General features: G+C 45.4%; 1 protein-coding gene across 7 annotated transcripts in view; it reads right to left on the reverse strand.

Moving 5' to 3' along the window:
- TRAF3IP2 (TRAF3 interacting protein 2) overlaps nucleotides 1-18,159 on the reverse strand; it is a 48,538-nt gene that overhangs the window by 21,381 nt on the left and 8,998 nt on the right. For 5 of the 7 annotated variants that reach the window (XM_064598000.1, XM_064597999.1, XM_054505506.2 and 2 more), the window contains 2 exons: nucleotides 5,552-6,388; nucleotides 4,602-4,697 (listed from right to left, as the gene is read on the reverse strand). In XM_064598000.1, the coding sequence (XP_064454070.1) occupies nucleotides 4,602-4,697; nucleotides 5,552-6,388 (933 nt within the window). Of the gene's footprint in view, nucleotides 1-4,601; nucleotides 4,817-5,551; nucleotides 6,389-18,159 lie in introns of those variants that run through there. The other 2 variants (XM_064598003.1, XM_064598001.1) reach the window with 2 other exon arrangements.

The raw sequence follows: 18,159 nt of genomic DNA on the forward strand, positions 1-18,159 counted from the left end.
TTACTCCTTTCCCCAGGAGGCAGGAAACAGAAAGAACTTCTTCTTATTCATTCAACAAATATTTGTTGAACCTCTGTTGCTAGCCATGCAGTGAACATAGATAAATAGGATACAGTTTCTTTGAGTAGCTCAAAATAGATAAAGAGAAAATCTGTGTGTCTGTGGGTGTCTGTTTTGAAACACAAACCCACACTCGTTGGTATGTGAGAAGGGGAGGCGTGCAAGTCGGCAGTCACCTACTTGGTAGACTTAAGAATTACTGCCCAAAAATATCTCCCCCACTGACTTGTCCTCAGTGCCTAAAATTCCATCAAGAGAATTCATTCTGTAGGAGCCTGGAGGATAGAAGGTGGTGGATGATGGGACAAACAAGTGATTTGTGAGCACGGTAACTCCTCAATGCTGAGGCAGGGCTAATCACAGAACAAAAATACAAATCTTGCACACTCAAAATGGGTGCCCAGAACTGTATGTTATTTATCAATCTTATGATCCTCTTGGCCTGGGGACACACGGTCTTCATGTTACTAGCCTTTTACCACTTGGAATTTGTAAAACAAATCCTAAACAAGGTTTTCCACTTACCAGTCAAAACATTCAACGTTTTTCTTCCTTATTAAGCATGGTATTACAAAAGTATGAGAGAGAAAATAAAATCTGATTTTCAAGTTGTCAAAAAGCATGATGATACAACGCAATCAGTTTGGCCAGGAAACAAAATGGCCAACATAAACTGTTACCGGAACACCCACAGCTGTAAGCAGCTGTGGTTCCTGAAAGCAGCTCCTTTCTTTATCATTTCTTCCATCTGGGTTATTTTTTCCTTACTTTTAATTATGCATGCACTCCAGCATACAAATAATCACTTTTTTGGGTTTCTATGAGTAATAGTAGGCATATGCCCACAGTTTTATTTTATTCGGTCTTCTTGGTAGAGAAAGCGAACATTTGAATAGTAAAATAAAGGCTCTTTAGATTTCATACATTCTTTTTTTTCCAAGTGATTTGCATCATGGGTTTTATTTGATTGCACAGCCATGATCTCCATTTTGGTGACCTTCAGTGGAAGGATTCTGAGATAGTAAGAGGCCAGCTTCGCTGGGGGACTGGTTGGGGGTAGGGGAGAAAACACGGGCTTATTTGACTTCTACTTACTCTCTACTCATTTTCACCTGCTTTGAACTTTTTTTTTTACATAAAAGCGGTGACAAGTATGCCTCCTTTAACTTGCAAAGACGAAGGTATGCCATTTGCATGGCGATCATTATTTATTTATATTTTCATTAACGGATGAGGAACTAATGCTCTTGTAAAGCCACGTAGAACCATGTAGCCATGGTTTCCAAGCACACGAGCATCCCTTAGGTGAATAGCTCTTTTGAAGTGGTTTTGTTGGCAATTAAGTGCAGTTATGGTCCTGACATGAAACTAAGCATTTGTACACCTGCTTTGAATGCTTAAAATCTGTGCCAGCCGGAGGGATCTGGAAGGGGAGGGGCGCTCTACGGGACCAGGCTGCCCGACCCATGTAAGTAATAACAATAATAACTAAGAACTGCCAGTTGGGGAGGGCTTCCATTCCCAGCACCTTCAGTATATTATCTCATTTAATCTTCAGAGTGACCTTCCCGGGAACCACTGGTGCCAGAGGCCTCATAAAGCTTCCCGGCTTGCAGTGCCCTGAGGAAAAACTTCAGCCCTGGGCTTCCCGGACAAAGCCAGCCCAACCCTGACACTCCCCACCCCCCATTACATGCTTTTGGGAGCCAGGGCCAGGGCAAAGAGGCACGGGGAATGAGGCTGCCGTATGCTCCCATTTCCCGGGATTCTTCTTTCTTCAGCGTTTACTTACTTTTAATTATAAAAATACCTGTTTGCTGTAACAAATTTAAGTATATACAGTTAGAAGGAAAAGTCCCTCTGTCTCTTCTGAATTCCCTGCCCCCTCCACCCCTGATGCCATGATCACTGACAACAGGGCAATCCTTCCAGACTTTTCAATGTCTGGGTTTTAAACACATACAGCTTTTAAAAATAACACATATGGAATCAGCACTGCATCTTGTTTATCCACCTAATCTTTTTTATGTCAAAATGTGTATTTTGTTCTATGTAACAGTGGCCTCGTAGTCCACTGTATAAATAAACCACAACTTCCTTATCTGTCCCCTTACTGAGTGGCATTGGAATTGTTTTCCTTTTTACTCTACAACGATGCTTTCCTAAACATCCTTGTTCATGTGTTTTTATAGGCTTGTTTAGTGTTTCTATGGGATAGATCCTACAAGTGTGGCTGCTGGGCCAAGGAAGCACATTTAAAATTTTGATAAATAGTGGGACGGCCTTCCGGAAGATTGTACCAATTGCCACGCCTGCCAAGAACAGGTGGGAGTGTTCATTTCCCCATAACCCCATAACAATGGGTGTCAGCTGAGGATTTTTTCCTTTTTGCACACCTAATTAGGAAAAGGGTAGTTTAAAATTTTTTGCTATATATATACACACACATGTTTCTTAAATTTAGTAACGTTAAGCTTGGTTTCATATGCTTACTGTTTGTGTGTCTTCTGTGAATTAGCCCCTTCTGTCCAAATTCTCTTCTCTGCCTTTCATCACCTCTCCTCCCTCCCAGAACCCCCAGCGGCCTTCTCCTCCCCGCTTCAGTGGAGGGAAATAGCGTACTGAGGGAGGGCAAGACAGCTGATGAGAGAAATCTCATCAGCTGGTATTAGAGACTAAAAGAGTCCCCAGTCAGGGGTGTTTGCATTTTAAAAGAGTCTGCCCAGAGGGGGCAATTTGCACTCCCCTCCAAAGCCTGGACTGCTTGTGGTGTCACTTCAGGCTTCAACACAAAAAAATATTTGCAAGTGGGAAGATCTTTCTGGGATCCTGAAATCATATTGAGTTAATGCTTTCTTTGTCTATCACAATGAGGCTTTCTCCTGTTAGCAGATAAAGGCAACTGCCTGGGACTTAGGATCACAAAGCCCTTACTAAGTATTCACACTTCTACAGATTAATCTAAGGAATTCATCAGCAATGCAGATAAAAACTTACGTACATGATGCTTATCCTCGCATTGCTTACTGGATCAGAAACTGGAAACTCTTTCCATTGTCCAATAACAGAGAACAGCTTAAAAGCAATTTGGTAGATCCATCTGATTAAATACTATGCAGCGTTTTTAAATGATGCCGGAAGAAGTGCACTGAATGTCACTGGGAATTATTTTAAACTTTACATTAAAAAATATATATATATTTTATAAGTCAAAACCCCAATAAGGAATGATAAATAGGAGATGGAGATATGAATGGGATTTTTAGGCATATTTCAATTTTGTGAGCAAACATATTGCTGTTATGATCAGAAAAATTATCTCTAAACACAGATAGTAGAATGTTAAAAAGTAGTTGACAGTATTATCCTCACAGAATTATTCCCTTTTAACCTGGAAATCATGGAGAAATAAATGCAGCCCTGAGGCTGCCAAGGTTCACTCCTCAGTGATTCATACTTAAGGAACTCTGCCGCCGCACCCATCCTATTACTGGGCACTTAGAATGGGCAGCGGCGTCCATAACCCCAATCAGTGACTTCCCAACCTCCAAAACTCAAGGTCCCAGGTTTAGGCCTCCGAGGCTCTTTCTCCCCAAGCCTTGCTGCTTCCACGGCTCCTGGCCTCACTCTTGACCTCACAATCGTTCCTACGTTTTTCTTCCAAACATCTTCTAAGTTCCTCCACGACTTAGCTCAAGTGTCCTTCTGGAAACCTGCCCAGATCAATGCCTCCTTCAGGCTCTGTTCCCTTGTGTTCTGCCTGTCAGAACACCTAATGTCAGTATGGCATCTGCTCATGGACTTGTCTACCTCTCCCTCCAGAATGTAAGCTTTCGTATATCGGGACAAAAATTCCTCTCCCTCCTTTTTTTTTTCTAGATTAGGAATTCAACTGTTGCTCCATTCATTTTAGGAAGCTTTATACGAGGTGTACATGTACAAATACATAAATTATGATTGGTTACAACATTTTTGGTTATTTCTAGAATTTATTTTAAAGCTAGGCATCAGGCCTTTGGTCAGACGCTTTGGTCTGACCATTTGAACTGCTTTTTGTACAGCATTTATTTGCTAAGAAAAATATCATCTCTCAAAGCCCTGTTATTTCCCAGCAGCCTCAGCTGTGACTGAACATCAAGAATTGTAAAGGACCTTTTATCTCAATCTAAGACTTTATCACTTTCAGAAATGCTTACTGCACTGATACACATTATTCACCTAGCCACTGATTCAGAAATAATTTATTGAGAGTCTAGTATATGCTGGTCACTGTGCTAAATGCTGGAGAGTTATGGATTAAAAATATACCTTTGCTGGGATACCTGGGTGGCTCAGTCAGTTAAGCACCTGACTCTTGGTTTTGGCTCAGGTCATGATCTCAAGAGTCACGAGATGGAGCCCCACCTTGGGCTCCGTACTGGGTGTAGATCCTGCTTAAGATTCTCCCTCTCCCTCTCCAACCTCCCCCCCCCCCAACTTCATGCACATGCACACATGCCCTCCCAAATAAATAAAATTAATTAATAAAAAAAATGATATACCTTTGCTGATGTGGAGGGAGAGGTAGACAAGTCCATGAGTAGATGCCATACTGATGCTAGGTGTTCTGATGGGCAGAGCACAAGGGCACTGAGAGCCTGAAGGAAGGATTGATCTGAGGAACTTTCCAGAGGGACCCTTGAGCTAAGTCTTACAAGGTAGTATATGGTGATGGTTGTATAAGTCTGCAAACACTACGATTCATTGACTTGTGCACCTAAATGGGTAAAAGGCGAACCTTACAGTATGTAAATTAGATCGCAATAAAGCTGTTAACAGAAGAGGTACAGAGCTGGGTTAAAACGTTCAAGGAGGGGAACAACATCCCGGAGAGAGAAGGGCAAGCGCAAGCTCTTGCAAGCGTGAAGCAGTTAGCCCGGTTCGGGGGACTGTGGTCCTCGAGGGCGGCCAGAGCGTACAGTAGAGGCAGTGGCTCAAGTCCCCAAAGGAGTTTAAGCAACAGCATCACAAGAGCAATTCAATATTCGGGTAATGGCCTGATTCCAGAGTTTTCAAGACCGTTCTGGGATTTTAGACTGAAGGCCCCCTTTCTTTGCCAAATCTAAGATGGGCAAGAAGCATGCAGAGAAGGAAGAACCCAGATGCCCAAGAACTAAGTCAACAAAAGTATACTCTAGAAATCATTTGGGTCATCTCCCTGCCTGTAGGCAGGTTTCAGTTAAACTAACCGAGACAGAGGAATCTGTTTTCTCCTTAAAGTTTTATAGAGAAGTAGGTTCCAAGGGGGACTGGCTTGGGCTAAGATGCAGCATTCTTCTAGAGCTCCTGGCAAATCCAGCCCCACACGGAGAGCCCCGGTACTGGGAAGCAGAATGCCCTCCCTGCATTCTGACCAGTCTGTGCTGGTCTGGTGAAGCGAGGCACGGACACGAGGCCCTTGTGTACTTAGTTACCCAGCCCGGAATGTCCAGAGGAGGTAAAGTTCACTTACACGGCACCTGGTGATAGGGGCCTCCAGGACAACGGTAATGACAGTTCCACTGCGCATGTGCGGGAGGGTTGGGAGGCAGCATCTGTGCGCACGCTGGGTACCTCGGAGGTTCCAACCGAGGGAGCTCCCTGGACCTGAGCGGCCCGGGGAGGTCCTGGGGGTAACACGCGGAGGTGAGGGGCAGGGGCCTTTCCAGCTGCCTGATGCCCAGGACGTCCTGGGGCTGGGAATCATACCCCGTGTCTATGGTAGGCAGATCTGGAGCTGCTCGGTGCCTGGGGGGCCCCGGCTGTTGCACCGTCTCTTGGCTACTGCCCGAGGAGTCTGCTGAGGCATTAGGTAAACTTTGGTCTGATTTGTCTGAGTCATGGCCAGTGTCAGGAGAAGCTGCCGAAAGCTGAGATCCTAGCCATTGATTCCGTTTTTCCATAAACGAAAACTGATGCTCCGGAGGGAGGACTCCAACCACAGACTCGGGCTCATGCTCGCTGGCTGCGGAGGAGCCCAAGGGAAAATCTTTGCCCGGGTCTGGGTGTCTCCTCCAGAAGCTGTCTTCGCTCTCCTCCAGGATTTTAGTGCGCAGGCAGGTGACCTGCTGGGACACAGGCCGTAGGTGATTTGAAAGTTTCAGGGGTGGCTGGGCCTGAGAAAATTCTCCTGAGGAACAGTGAGGGGTTCTGGGCGCAGACAAGCTGTTGGGAGCCATGTTCCTTAGACTTGGAGCAGGTGGTTCTGATCCCTCTTCCAGGGGATAGTCTGGGCTTGGTTTCAGTAACTGACTTGGGTATGGTTCTGATTCATCAACCTCCACAGGAATGCTTCGGTTCATTCTAGTTTCTGGAACAAGAGAAAACATGCCACAGATCATTTCTTGGAGTCCCAGCTTTATGACCTTAAGGGACCTCATTCAAGATGTGATTTCAATGAGCATCAGTGTGACACCAACGTGCTTCAAAGCCCCAGTCACATAAAGTTGCTCACTTATTCTCCAGCAAAAGCTCTAATCCTTATTAAGATATTTTTATATGGAAGGTGACTCAAAGGATGTGACTGGACAGTGATGTGATAGATGGTGCAACAGGAGGGCAGATGAAAATCAGCAGCTAAGTATCGAGGAAAGAGAAATTATCACGTGGGCTGCTTTGTGCGTGCATGTAGACGTGTAAGACGCGTGTGCAGGATGCACCAGGTTTTGGCATGTTGGTTGCCTTTGAGGATGGAGTTAATCAGGGAGAGAGTTTTCACCTTTTAAACTTTAAAAACTTTGCTGTGTGGCTATTGCCTAATCACACACACACACACACACACGAAAGATTAAAAAAAAAGAAGAGTGAGTTTTTTAAAAGCACTGAAAAAAGGTCATAGTGACATTTTCCACTTAACAGCTATAGATTGTTTGCAGGACTTAATTCCCTTTGGTCCTATGCCCGCAGTTAGGGTAGCCCTGACCATCTGGTTTGTGATGAGCTAGCAAGGCTGGCCGAGCTCGCCTTTAGCCCACAGTCCAGGTAATACTGGTTTTACCTATAGAAATAGAACTCTTGATCAACATGACAAAATGGAAGAGAAAATTAGCCTCCCCTTATCATGAGTTTGGTTGAGATGATGCCCTAGGATACCCAAGCTCCAGGGGAAGGCAGGAGACAGGCAGGGAAAAAAGAGCAGAGGAGTGACTGAAGGCCTACAGAAGGCTCCAGAGCAGGTGGAGGGGGAGGGAGACAGCAAACAAAACATCCCAGAGGTTTGTTCTATGCAGGCCTTGGACATAATACCAGAGAATACGGGTGGTGCTGCTGGTGGGGGATTTTTAAATGCGTATTCTGGGTTCATGCAGATTTTCAACCACAAACCTTTACTGAGGGCTTGCTGTGCATAAAATCATGATGTACATCAATTATTGCTCTAAGACAAGTTTTGAAAAATATGAGCTCACCTTCTCTTGAGCCCTGGACCCAACCCAATGGCAACTGGACAGCGTGCATTTTAAGATGCTCCCTCTGAGCAGAGGTGGGACCAGCAATTTCCTACCAAATTTATCTTTACCGCCTATAGACAGATACCTCCAACTGCCCTTCCCCACTCTCTGCCAAGTGAACACTAACACTTCTCCTCCCCTCGCTTGGTGACAAACTTACCCATCTGCTGCAAACAACCTTTGTACTGTTTTCTGGCACAAAAGAAAACTCTTAGTTTCTAATTCCTGGTTGGCCCTCCCTCCGTGCCTCAGGCTCCCTCTTCTCCTGGCTGCCTGCCTTCTAAGCAGCTGTCTAGGTGGTGGGTGCCCCTTGCCCCTGGACTCTGCAAAAAAGAGACCTCATCACCTACATTGATCAGACCTTGTAAAAATGAACAGGAACCTACCGCAAACACAAATATTTCAGCAAATAGCTGAAATAATAAATAATTATTTTTGAATGCTTACCATTGTTTTCCTCTCTTGCCTACAATTTGTCCATAGCTATGAAATTGGATATGCCATACAACATGCTCTTCAGCTGGTCAGGAAACAAAAGTATTTTCTGAAGGGCTGGCCGAGTGTTGTGGAATCTCCTGCGAGCATCTGTGGGCCCACAGCTGAATGGGAGGGCAAAGAGATGCCCCAAGGGAGTCAACTTGCAAAAGGACTGCATTCTGTTGACTCTTGTTCCATGATGCAGTTCGTTGCCCACACTTCAGGTGCCACTGTTGACATTTTCCCTGGGGTTAAGTATTTCCCGAAAAAGTTGCAAATTCTCTTCTAGCCGAGGAGCCTCCAGGGGCTGGGTGGAAGCTAATGACAAAGCTGACTAGTGGGGTCATCTCACATAACTGAACACCCAAGGTTGATCTTGCGGCGGGAATTCTACAGTTACAACTGGACTAAAAAGGAACAAACGGCCCTGGATGGTAGTAAGGATGACGAGGTAAGGAACAGCCTCTAAGGAAAGCTGTGGGATTGGTAATCCGTAAAAGACAAAACAGACCCTGATGTTTTATACCTCTTACTATCAAGTATTCAAACAGCAAATGACTACTGAACTATGTGTCCAACTCAGTGCTGTGTATCCTCCTTCTGAGGCATGAGCTGAATTAAAACATTTTTTTTATAATAGGTAATACCTACAAGTGATATAAAATTCAAGAGTACAAAAGGGTATACAGGGAATTGGTAATCAAAACTATTTCTAAGGACTTAAAAAGCACCATTCCTACCTTCATGTTACTTGTGATCCAGATCAAGAGAGAAAACTAATGTAGGAAATCAAAGGCCCTACCTCAGGGCCTTTGCACTTGCTTCCCCCACATATCTGCATGGCCTGCCTCCTTTCTCCTTCAGGTCTTTACTCAGCTGCCGCTTTCTCAGTGAGATCGCCCTGTTCGCCCTCTCTAAAATGGTTACATGCCCTTCTCACTCCCTGTCTCTCTTCCCTGCTTCACCACCCTCTCCAGCAATTATCACCATCTTACATACTACAAAATGTATACTATAAATACAAATATCTAATACATGCCTTATTTGTTTATTGTTTCTTTCCTCCCCTAGAATTTAAACTTCATGAGGGTACGATTTTTGACTGTTGGTCTCATGGCTATATTCTCACCACCTAGAGCTGGTACATAAATATTTGTTGAATGAATAAATTATCGATGCCTGTTTTGGAGAGGGTACAGATCTGTGTAGCTGGAAGGATCACTGACAGTGAGAATGTCAGGCTCCATGGTGGGTGGCAAGGAGCATTTGTGGGCCAAGTACTCAGAGTTCTTAAAATTATATAGAGGGGCGCCTGGGTGGCTCAGTCAGTTAAGCATCCGACTCTTGATTTCAGCTCAGGTCATGAGATCGAGCTCCATGTAGGCATGGAGCCTGCTTAGGATTCTCTCTTTCCCTTTCCCTCTGCACATTGCCAAACCTCTCTCTTAAGAAAAAATTAGGAGTGCCTGAGTGGCTCAGTCAGGTAAGCATCTGCCTTCAGCTCAGGTCATGATCCCAGGGTCCTGGGATGGAGCCTCATGTTGTTGGGCTCCTTGCTCAGTGGGGAATCTGCTTCTCCCTCTCCCTCTGCCCCTCCCCCTGCTGGGGCTCTCTCTCTCTCTCAGATAAATAAGTAAAATCTTTAAAAAAAAAAAATTATACCACCTGGGGACCTTTCCCCCTTCCTTCCTTGCTTCTTCTTCTTCTTCTTTTTTTTTAAAGATTTTATTTATTTGACACAGAGAGAGAGAGCACAAGTAGGCAGAGTGGCAGGCAGAGGGAGAGGGAATCACGACCCGAGCCAAAGGCAGTCGCTTAACCAACTGAGCCACCCAGGCGCCCCCCTTCCTTGCTTCATCTCAAATATTTATTAAATGCTCACTGAGTGTCAGGCCCCAAGGTGAGTCTGGGCTATGCCTCAGAGGTCCCACCCATGGCAGAGTTGACCACCACCCTCACTTGGAGAATAAAGGTGATTCTACCACCCAGTGTGATAGGAACATCTGCTATTCTGTTCCAGACAGGGAGCTGGTCTGTTCCTGCACCCTGAGGGCTTCGCCCCACACAGCAGAGGGTAGGCATGCTTACAGCTACCATGTGGGCCCCTCTCAGCTCTAGGCCCCTACCAGAACTGGCAAAACAAACCCTGCCATCCCCTCCATGTCACAGAGAACAACTACACACAAATGGTACATCAGAGGGCCATGGGCAGATAAGTGGGTTGTTGGAAATGGCACTTTTATTTTTGGTCTTTAATGTCAACATTGTAAAAATACTACACATTTTTTAAAAAATCACTCAATATCTCACCACTCCTAATATTTCCATTTTTCCCTGTTTTATTGCAGGGCTTCTCCACACGATGCCCACATGGTTATAATGCTGGCATGGCCTGTGCTCCAGTCCCTAACAGGGGGTGACACCTGGATGGAAGCAGAAAAACCCTGTTTCCTACCATTGCCCTAGAGGAGAAGGCTCCAGGGGGCCAGAAGGGCTGTGAGCCCCAGGACCCTGTGACCCCAGGATCCTGAGCCCCTGGCAGCGTCATGGACAGTCTGTGTCTCCCCAGCATCCTGCCCAGCTCAGGAAGCCTGGGGCCAGCTGGGCCTGTCAGGCCTGGAGGTCAATGGCCCTGTCTACCTCACCTTGGGGCAAATTCCTGGAAGAAGGGAGAGGCTAGAGGCTGAGGGAACTCAATTCAAGGGAGTCTCTGGCTCAGAATCTTTTTGGGGCTCACGATACAGGTGCTCAGGCCTCCCACCTAGAGATTCTGAGGCGAGGTCAGGGCTCCTGTGTATTCTTGTTTAAGTCCCACAGGTAAACAGCTTCTCTTGCTCTTTACCAAGGGAATGTAATCTGTGCAATTTGGCAGGAACTGTCAGAATTGTTAAAGCTCATGCCCTTTGACCTGGTCATTTCACTTCTAAGAATCTCCTCTGCAGGGATATGTGCGTACTATGTGAAATGAAGAGGCTCTGAAGATGGCCAGTGCAGCCTTGTCTGTGATGGCAAAGACTAGAAACAACCCACACGTCCAGAAAGGTTCTGATTTTTAAAACTGTAGTCCAGCCAAACGAGGACTTCTCTGTGTCTTTTTAAAAACGACTGAGGAAGTGCTTTGTGAACTGAGGAGGAACTACTTCAAGATTTATCTGTGAAGTTAGAAAAATAAGGAGCAGACAGCATGTAGAGCATGCTACCCTTTGTACAAACTAAGACTGTGTATGTACATGCCATCTCGTCAGACATTTGCAACAGTGGTCGCCTCTGGAAAGGGAACTGGATGGCTGAGAGGCAGGAGGGAGACTTGCTTTTTGGAGCATTTTATACCTTCTGTATCTACTTAAAAGCTAAAAAAAAAAAAAAAAAAAGAAAGAAAGAAAGAAAAGGAATAGCTCCAGAGTGCTTCTGATGTTCACAAAGATTAAGAACCAATGCGAAGGAAGGAGGCATTCCTGAAACCACTCCAGGGAAAGAACACATCCCTTAAAATACAAAAGAGCATTCAGCAGAGGGTGAGAACATTTGCCTGGGGGTGGGAATGGGTTGGCACAAGCCGGGAACAGAGGGCTGGAACAGAGGGCTGGAACAGAGGGCTGGAACAGAGGGCTGGAACAGAGGGCTAGTCCGGAGCTCACACGACTAGGCTGAAGCAGTGGTGCGTGCTTGGGAGCCTGGCTCCCGAGCTGACCCAAGAGACACTAACTTTCCTTCCCTTGAATCTCATTGCCCTTTGGAGCGTGAGCTGTGGTTCTAGCTCTTGGATTCTGACCACACCTTGCTTCAAATCTGTCAGTGTTTCTCTGTCCAAGTCTCTTGTTTGGGGCTGCCTTGCTGTCTCCTCCAGCCTGAAACCTTTCTCTAAGCATATCCACTCTACCTTGAGGAGCCCGATTGTGAAGCTCAGATCTTATCCAGATGGCAGCAGTTCTGACGTCCTATGTGACAATGCTCCCAGGGGTCCCGTTCACAGAATTCCCCATCCCCTCCCCCCTCTTGCTGCACAAAGCTCTCCGTCAATCCCCCTGAGCCGCCGCCAACTCTTTTTACCTTTTTCTCCTCCAGCACATCCTGCCTTGAATTGTTTCTAGAAACAGAGCCTATGAAGCCTTCACATCACTGTTTTTCTGATCTCATAGTTCCTCAGAAAGCTTCTTTTCCTTCCATCATTCCCACCTCCCTTTCTGCATGTCCATTACACCCCACCCTGTGTGGCAAACAAGTCTCTGTCAGGGCACACGTGAAGAGATCTAATGTCCACATGCACAGTTAACTGCGGCTCTGCTTTCCAGCTGGGCTTACCCCGAATCAACACATAGTTTGAGGATGTCAGAAAATATGCAGAATTTAAATGCACAGGCTCTAGATTCAAAATCCCTACATTTTAATTCTTTCTCTGCCAGCTACATGATTCAATGTGTGACCTTGAGAAAATTACTTCTCTGGGCCTCATTTTTCTGATATGTAAAATGGGGGAAATAACGTTTGCTTTGCAGGTATATTGTGGGGATAAAGGAAGATATAAATAAAATACTGACTGTAGGGGCGCCTGGGTGGCTCAGTCAGTTGAGCGTCCTACTCTTGGTTTTGGCTCCAGTCATGATCTCAGAGTTGTGAGATCAAGCCCTGCAACGGGCTCCGAGGGGATTCTGCTTGAGATTCTCTCCCTCTGCCCCTCTCCCCACTCATGCTTGCTCTATCTCTCTAATAAATAAATAAATCTAATAAATAAAAAAAAAAAATGCTGACTCTAGGGCCTGGCCCGTATCAAGCTCTCAAAACCCAAAACCCATCTTGTTGTTATTTTTTTTAAAGATTTTATTCATTTATTTGAGAGAGAGAGAGCATGAGTGGAGCAGAGGGACAGAGGAAGAGAGAGAAGCAGACTCAAGGCCGAGCAGGGAGCCCAACACGGGACTCAATCCCAGGACTCTGAGATCATGGTCTGAGCTAAAGGCAGACACTTAACTGACTGAGCCACCCAAGCGCCCCATCACCTTGTTATTATTTTTACAAGTGACTTGGCTTTAGAACTTTCTTCTACACTATGTTCACTGGTTTTATACCTGAATGTTAATGCTATTATGTGAACCTAATGAATGGAGACTATATCTTTTTAACCAACGTGTGTAGTTTCTGGCACATTCAATACACATTGTCTCTTGTCTTAAAACAAGCTGGGCCACAGACTGGGTATGTGCTATCACTTTTCCATTCCTATTTCACAGAGGCTTAGATACATTAAGTAGCTTTTCCAAAGTCACAGCCGAATCTAGCCTATAGATCTCCTAACTCCATTAAACCACACAGATCAGAGACTTGGCAAACTTTTTCTGTAAAGGTCCAGATAGTAAATAGTTCATGCTTTATGGACCACATATGGTCTCTGTCTCATACTGTGCTTTTTAAACAACACTTTAAAAATACAAGAACCATTCTTAGCAATATGCTGTAGTAAAAACAGACCATGGGTCACATTTGGCCCAAGGGTTATAGTTTACCAACAGCTGATATAGACTACACTGACAAATCAAAATATAAAGAAACCTTCCCCTTAGGGCGCCTGGGTGGCTCAGTCGGTTAAGCGTCTGACTCTTGGCTCAGGTCATGATCTCAGGGTCATGAGATTGAGCCTCCCATCGGGCTCAGCGCTGGGCGTGGAGCCTGCTTAAGATTCTCTTCCTCTGCTCCCCCATGCCCCACTTGCATGCTCTCTCTTAAAAAAAAAAAAAAAAAGAAAGAAATCTTCTCCTTTATTAGTAGTAATTGTTAATGTTTATTGAATGTTTACTATGTGTCAAATATTGCTCCACATATATTAACTTATTTCATCCTCACAGCTACCCTATTTGGTAAGTACTATTGTCAATCTCATCTTACAGATGGGGAAACTGAGACACAGGCAGGTTTAGTAACTTTCCCAAGATCACATGCTCAGTAAGCAGCATAGACAGGATTCAAATCCAAGCAGTTCAGCACCAGAACCTGCGCACTTAACAATTTGTTTGTTGGTTGGGAGCCTGACTTGTACAGCTATTTGAAGGGAGGAGGGAGGAAGAGGCCTGGAGGAGCTAAGTAACCCCTGGAAGCTTCTGGAATGAATATGTTTCGGAACCATTCACCTTGCAGCTAAGGAGGCGTGGATACAAGCCACCTGTGTTTTATAAAGGATTACCAGGCGGGAAACCTGTGGTGGCTTTCCTTCATGCCATTACAATAGAGGACATGGATGAGCCTGTAGAGGCATCTTGATTTGAGAAAAGCACTTGATTGGATCTCATTAAATTTTAATCATAAACTGAATTCAAAATAAATTGAAAACTGGTTGACAGAGCACAAACAAAGGGTGATGATAAATGGTGATGCATCTAGAGAGGGGATATCTTCCAGGGGACGCCTCTGAGGCAAGGACGGATGGGATTTAATGAAGGTGTTATGTCCCTGGAAGAAGACAAATAGCATAGCAAGAAACAGAGGAAGGGCAGAAGTGAGCAGCCTGAGTAATTAATAAACCACATTACCAGCTCCTAAATAATCAGGCTTGCTGTTCACCAACTGCTTGGATTTTTTTAAAAAGAATTCTTTGGGTCAACAACAGGGTTGAAGAGTCCTAGAGACATACAACATGAATATTTCAGGTGGACATAATAAATAAATATATAAATTTACAGTTAGAAAGATCCTCAGATCCAATTTGGATCAGATAGTTTCAATTACAGATTCTCAAGCTCTTCATTCCTCAGGGAATAATTTAAAAAAAAAATAAATTAAAAGTCTAAAAGTCACGTATTAAAAAAAATCTTTAAACTCATTAATGTTCTTTGTTTACTGCCCAAATGCATGCAAACTTTCACAATGTCGGTTTGCTCAGTGGAAGCTGGTTTTGAGTGTACTGCTTGGCTCCAGTTCAAATTCCAGTGAACAAATACTTCCAAGTTTACTTGCAGGATTTCCCAGACAGAGAAGTTCTTCCATTTGGTTTGCCAGAGGACTGGAAGTAGTGGTGAGCCCAAGAGACAAGGGAGCATTTACTGGCCCTTATTCATCCCCTGCACACTACGACTCACATCAGGCCGAAGGCAGCACAGCAGGACCTGACCTAATTTGAAGTTCGCTCTGGAGCTCCTCTGAGTCGCTAAGCAAGGAGACCATGGACTAATGGGAACGGACTGATTCTGCTCTGTAGTGAGCTGGGAATAAATATTTGGAGAACAACCTCAAACCAGCCCAGGTTTTCGTTCGTTTTGTTTCAGATAAGGTTTCTCTAAGCATGTATCTATGATTCTTAATTTCAGTCCAAGCCCCAGAGTGAAGGAGAAGGGGCAGAAAGCAAAAATCAGGAGAGAAAAAAGAAGAGCTATTAAGTAAGAAAGGAGAATGGAAGAGGAAAGACAACAAGGAAAGTGGGGAAACCTTGAAGGACATCTTTAAAAATGTGCCCTTTATTGGTGTAGGAGAGAGATTTATTTAAATTGTGATTTTTATGTATTACTGGGTATGAGAAGGGGCAGCTGGAAGGGAAGGGAAAGAATGAATACAGGTGAAAGGTAAGAGTGTTATAGGTCAGCTGGTGGGCCTGGAAGAGCCTAGACAGACAGCACAGAGGAGGAAGACTGATGAGAGACGGGAGGGAGGCCCAGTGACCCTGGCAGGGGAAGAAGGAAAAACACTGGAACCCCCCAGAGCAGGAAAACAACGAGGCAGAAAAGGGCCAAGTTTCCCTCACCGCGGAGGGACCTGCCAAGACCCCAGCCAGCCTCGGTCTTCAGGGTGGAAGGAAGGGGGACACGCGGGCTGGGGGAGGACCCGGCAGTTCCATCACCCCCAAATGGCTCCATTTTAGCTGCCTCATCAGGGAACCAAGCCAAACGGGCACAGCTCTACGGTGTCCCCTGGTAGACGAAAGGACCCCCCACCCCAAGCTCAGCCAGTTTACAACTCGCAGCACGCCCCCCCATGGTGTCTATACACGCCCCCACACGCACTCGCGGCCAGGCACTGAAGCGCACGTGGGCTAGTAAAGGCCTGCTGGTGATGCGATGCAAAGAATGTCGGGGGGAGAAGGGACAGCTGGGGTTTCATGAACTAAAAATATCTTGGTGACAACGCTCTGAGAAGAAACCGGAGAGGCCCAGGGGGAGAGCTCCTTGATTCCAATCCTCAGATGCTTTCTCACGGAAGGACGGCAAGATTGTTTTGATAAGGAAATGTGATCAAACATTAGGGGTCATTTCATTGGATCTGAAAGGAATTTAAAGTTTAATGTGCTTCATCTGTGCCCCCCCCCCCAAACAGTTGCCCGCAATTCTTACATGTTTTTATGGGCTAATCTAAAATTGCCTGCTGGAGAAAAATGGTTGAATTCAGGGTATTTCTGAGCTTTCGATTCTGTGCTGTGTAAAACAGATTTCATTTAGACAGATTGCCTACATAATCTGTCTTCTGCAAGCCTGTTAAAGAATGCCTGCAAAGATGACTGCCTTCTCCTCCTGTTTTCAGAGCCATTTGAAAGTCACTAACTCTTTAGTCCTGGGAGAAGCAGGCTTAAATGTTTTCGGTCTTTGCACCCTCCAAAAGTGAGTATCCCCGAGTTAGGAGTCTTATCCCCGGCCTGCTGGTTCATCGCCCTGACTTCACGCCTAGGCAGCCCACCCCACACAGCGAGCAGAGCAGTCACGGCTCCATTTCGTGACCTCCATCATGAAATGACTTGGAGCTGCAACGCCAGATGAAGAATGACTGTGGGTGGTCTTTCTGGGTAAAAGCTAGGCTGGCAGCCCGGCAGCAGTGAGCCTCGTTTCAGATAATGGTGCTTCGTTATTTGAAAATAGAATGGGTAACTCATCACAGTTGAAACATCTTGAAATTTCTGTCCTCTCATCCCGGCGTGGGGGCGGCGGGGGGAGGAGGGGACAGAAAGCCATGTAAGAACGTGACAATGACTATACCAGGGCCTTTCCACAGAAACAGTTTGGCAATACTTAAAGCCCTGAGTCAGCCCGTCCCAGTCAGCCAGGGCCTGTTGGAGCTGTACTGGCAAAAAATAATTGACCCAAAGAAATAATAATAATAATAATAAATAATAATAAAGTAGTGGTTTGGAAAAGGTTAAGGATTCTGTGTCTGCCATCTGACGTGTCCAATCACAGCCATCACCCTTACATGGTATCAGGATGTGCTGCACGGCTTCCTTTCACCTCCCATTGAAGGCCCCCCCCCTCCCCCCCAGTGATTGATCTAGCCCAGGAGTGGTTTTCAGCTCCAGCTAAGTCAGTAAGGCAAACTTCCAGGCTGGTCTGCCAGTTCTCTGGCCTGCCTTGACTTTGTGGGCAAGTTCACAGGACAGTTCTTCCTGGGGAACCCAAATGGGACATGAACTAATTCAAGAAACCCCCTGTTTTATGTAGCAAGAGCCAATAAAAACGCCTAAATTCCGGGCAGCCCTCACACAGAGCCACGTGGCCTCCTAGCCACCCCCAGTCTTTGGCCTTGAAAGCTGCTTTTTACCTTGTGCCTTGAGAGCAGGTGAGTGAAACAAATCAAAGCAGCTTATATGGAAAGAACTTGAACACCTATGAAGCGTTTGATACTATATGGGATGCTAGGGGGTAGAGAAGGATTAAGAAACAAAATCTTTTTCCTCAAGGAACTGTCTAGTAGCAGGAGGTAAAATTAATATATTTGAATAGTCAGTAAACAAAACAAATCTTCCAAGACCACCCAGTACGGCTTGCCCTCTGGGACTCCCATTATTTTGTTAGAAGGGAATTTAGACAAAATCATGTTAGTTCATCTCCCACACACATTTTATTGATGAAGAAATCCAGGCCTAGGGAAACCAAAGTGAATTGCCTAAGTCACAGAGCCAGCAAGGAGTGGAGTGAGGACTTGAAACCAAGTTTCTTGTCCTCTTTTTTATTATTTATTTGGCCTTGCCCCCATCCATTTAAAAAAAAAAAAATTCCCCTATTCTAAGAGATCATCTTGAACTTGAAAGTCACATGAAGCTTGATTAGCTGCTGAGATCAATAGCGTTTCTCCCCCGGTTTTCGTTGCCAGTAAATGTCCGGGCTGCTTGGGAGGGGCGGAGGGGCTGTAGGGGAGCCGGCCCGGCACAGAGCGGAGCTGAACTTCCTGGCCCAAGAATGTGGGGTTG

This window comes from Mirounga angustirostris, unplaced genomic scaffold (genome assembly GCF_029215605.1).
Source record: "Mirounga angustirostris isolate CCGP_5_RB_7025 unplaced genomic scaffold, mMirAng1.0.hap1 SCAF_8, whole genome shotgun sequence".
In the NCBI taxonomy this organism is placed as follows: Eukaryota; Metazoa; Chordata; class Mammalia; order Carnivora; family Phocidae; genus Mirounga; species Mirounga angustirostris.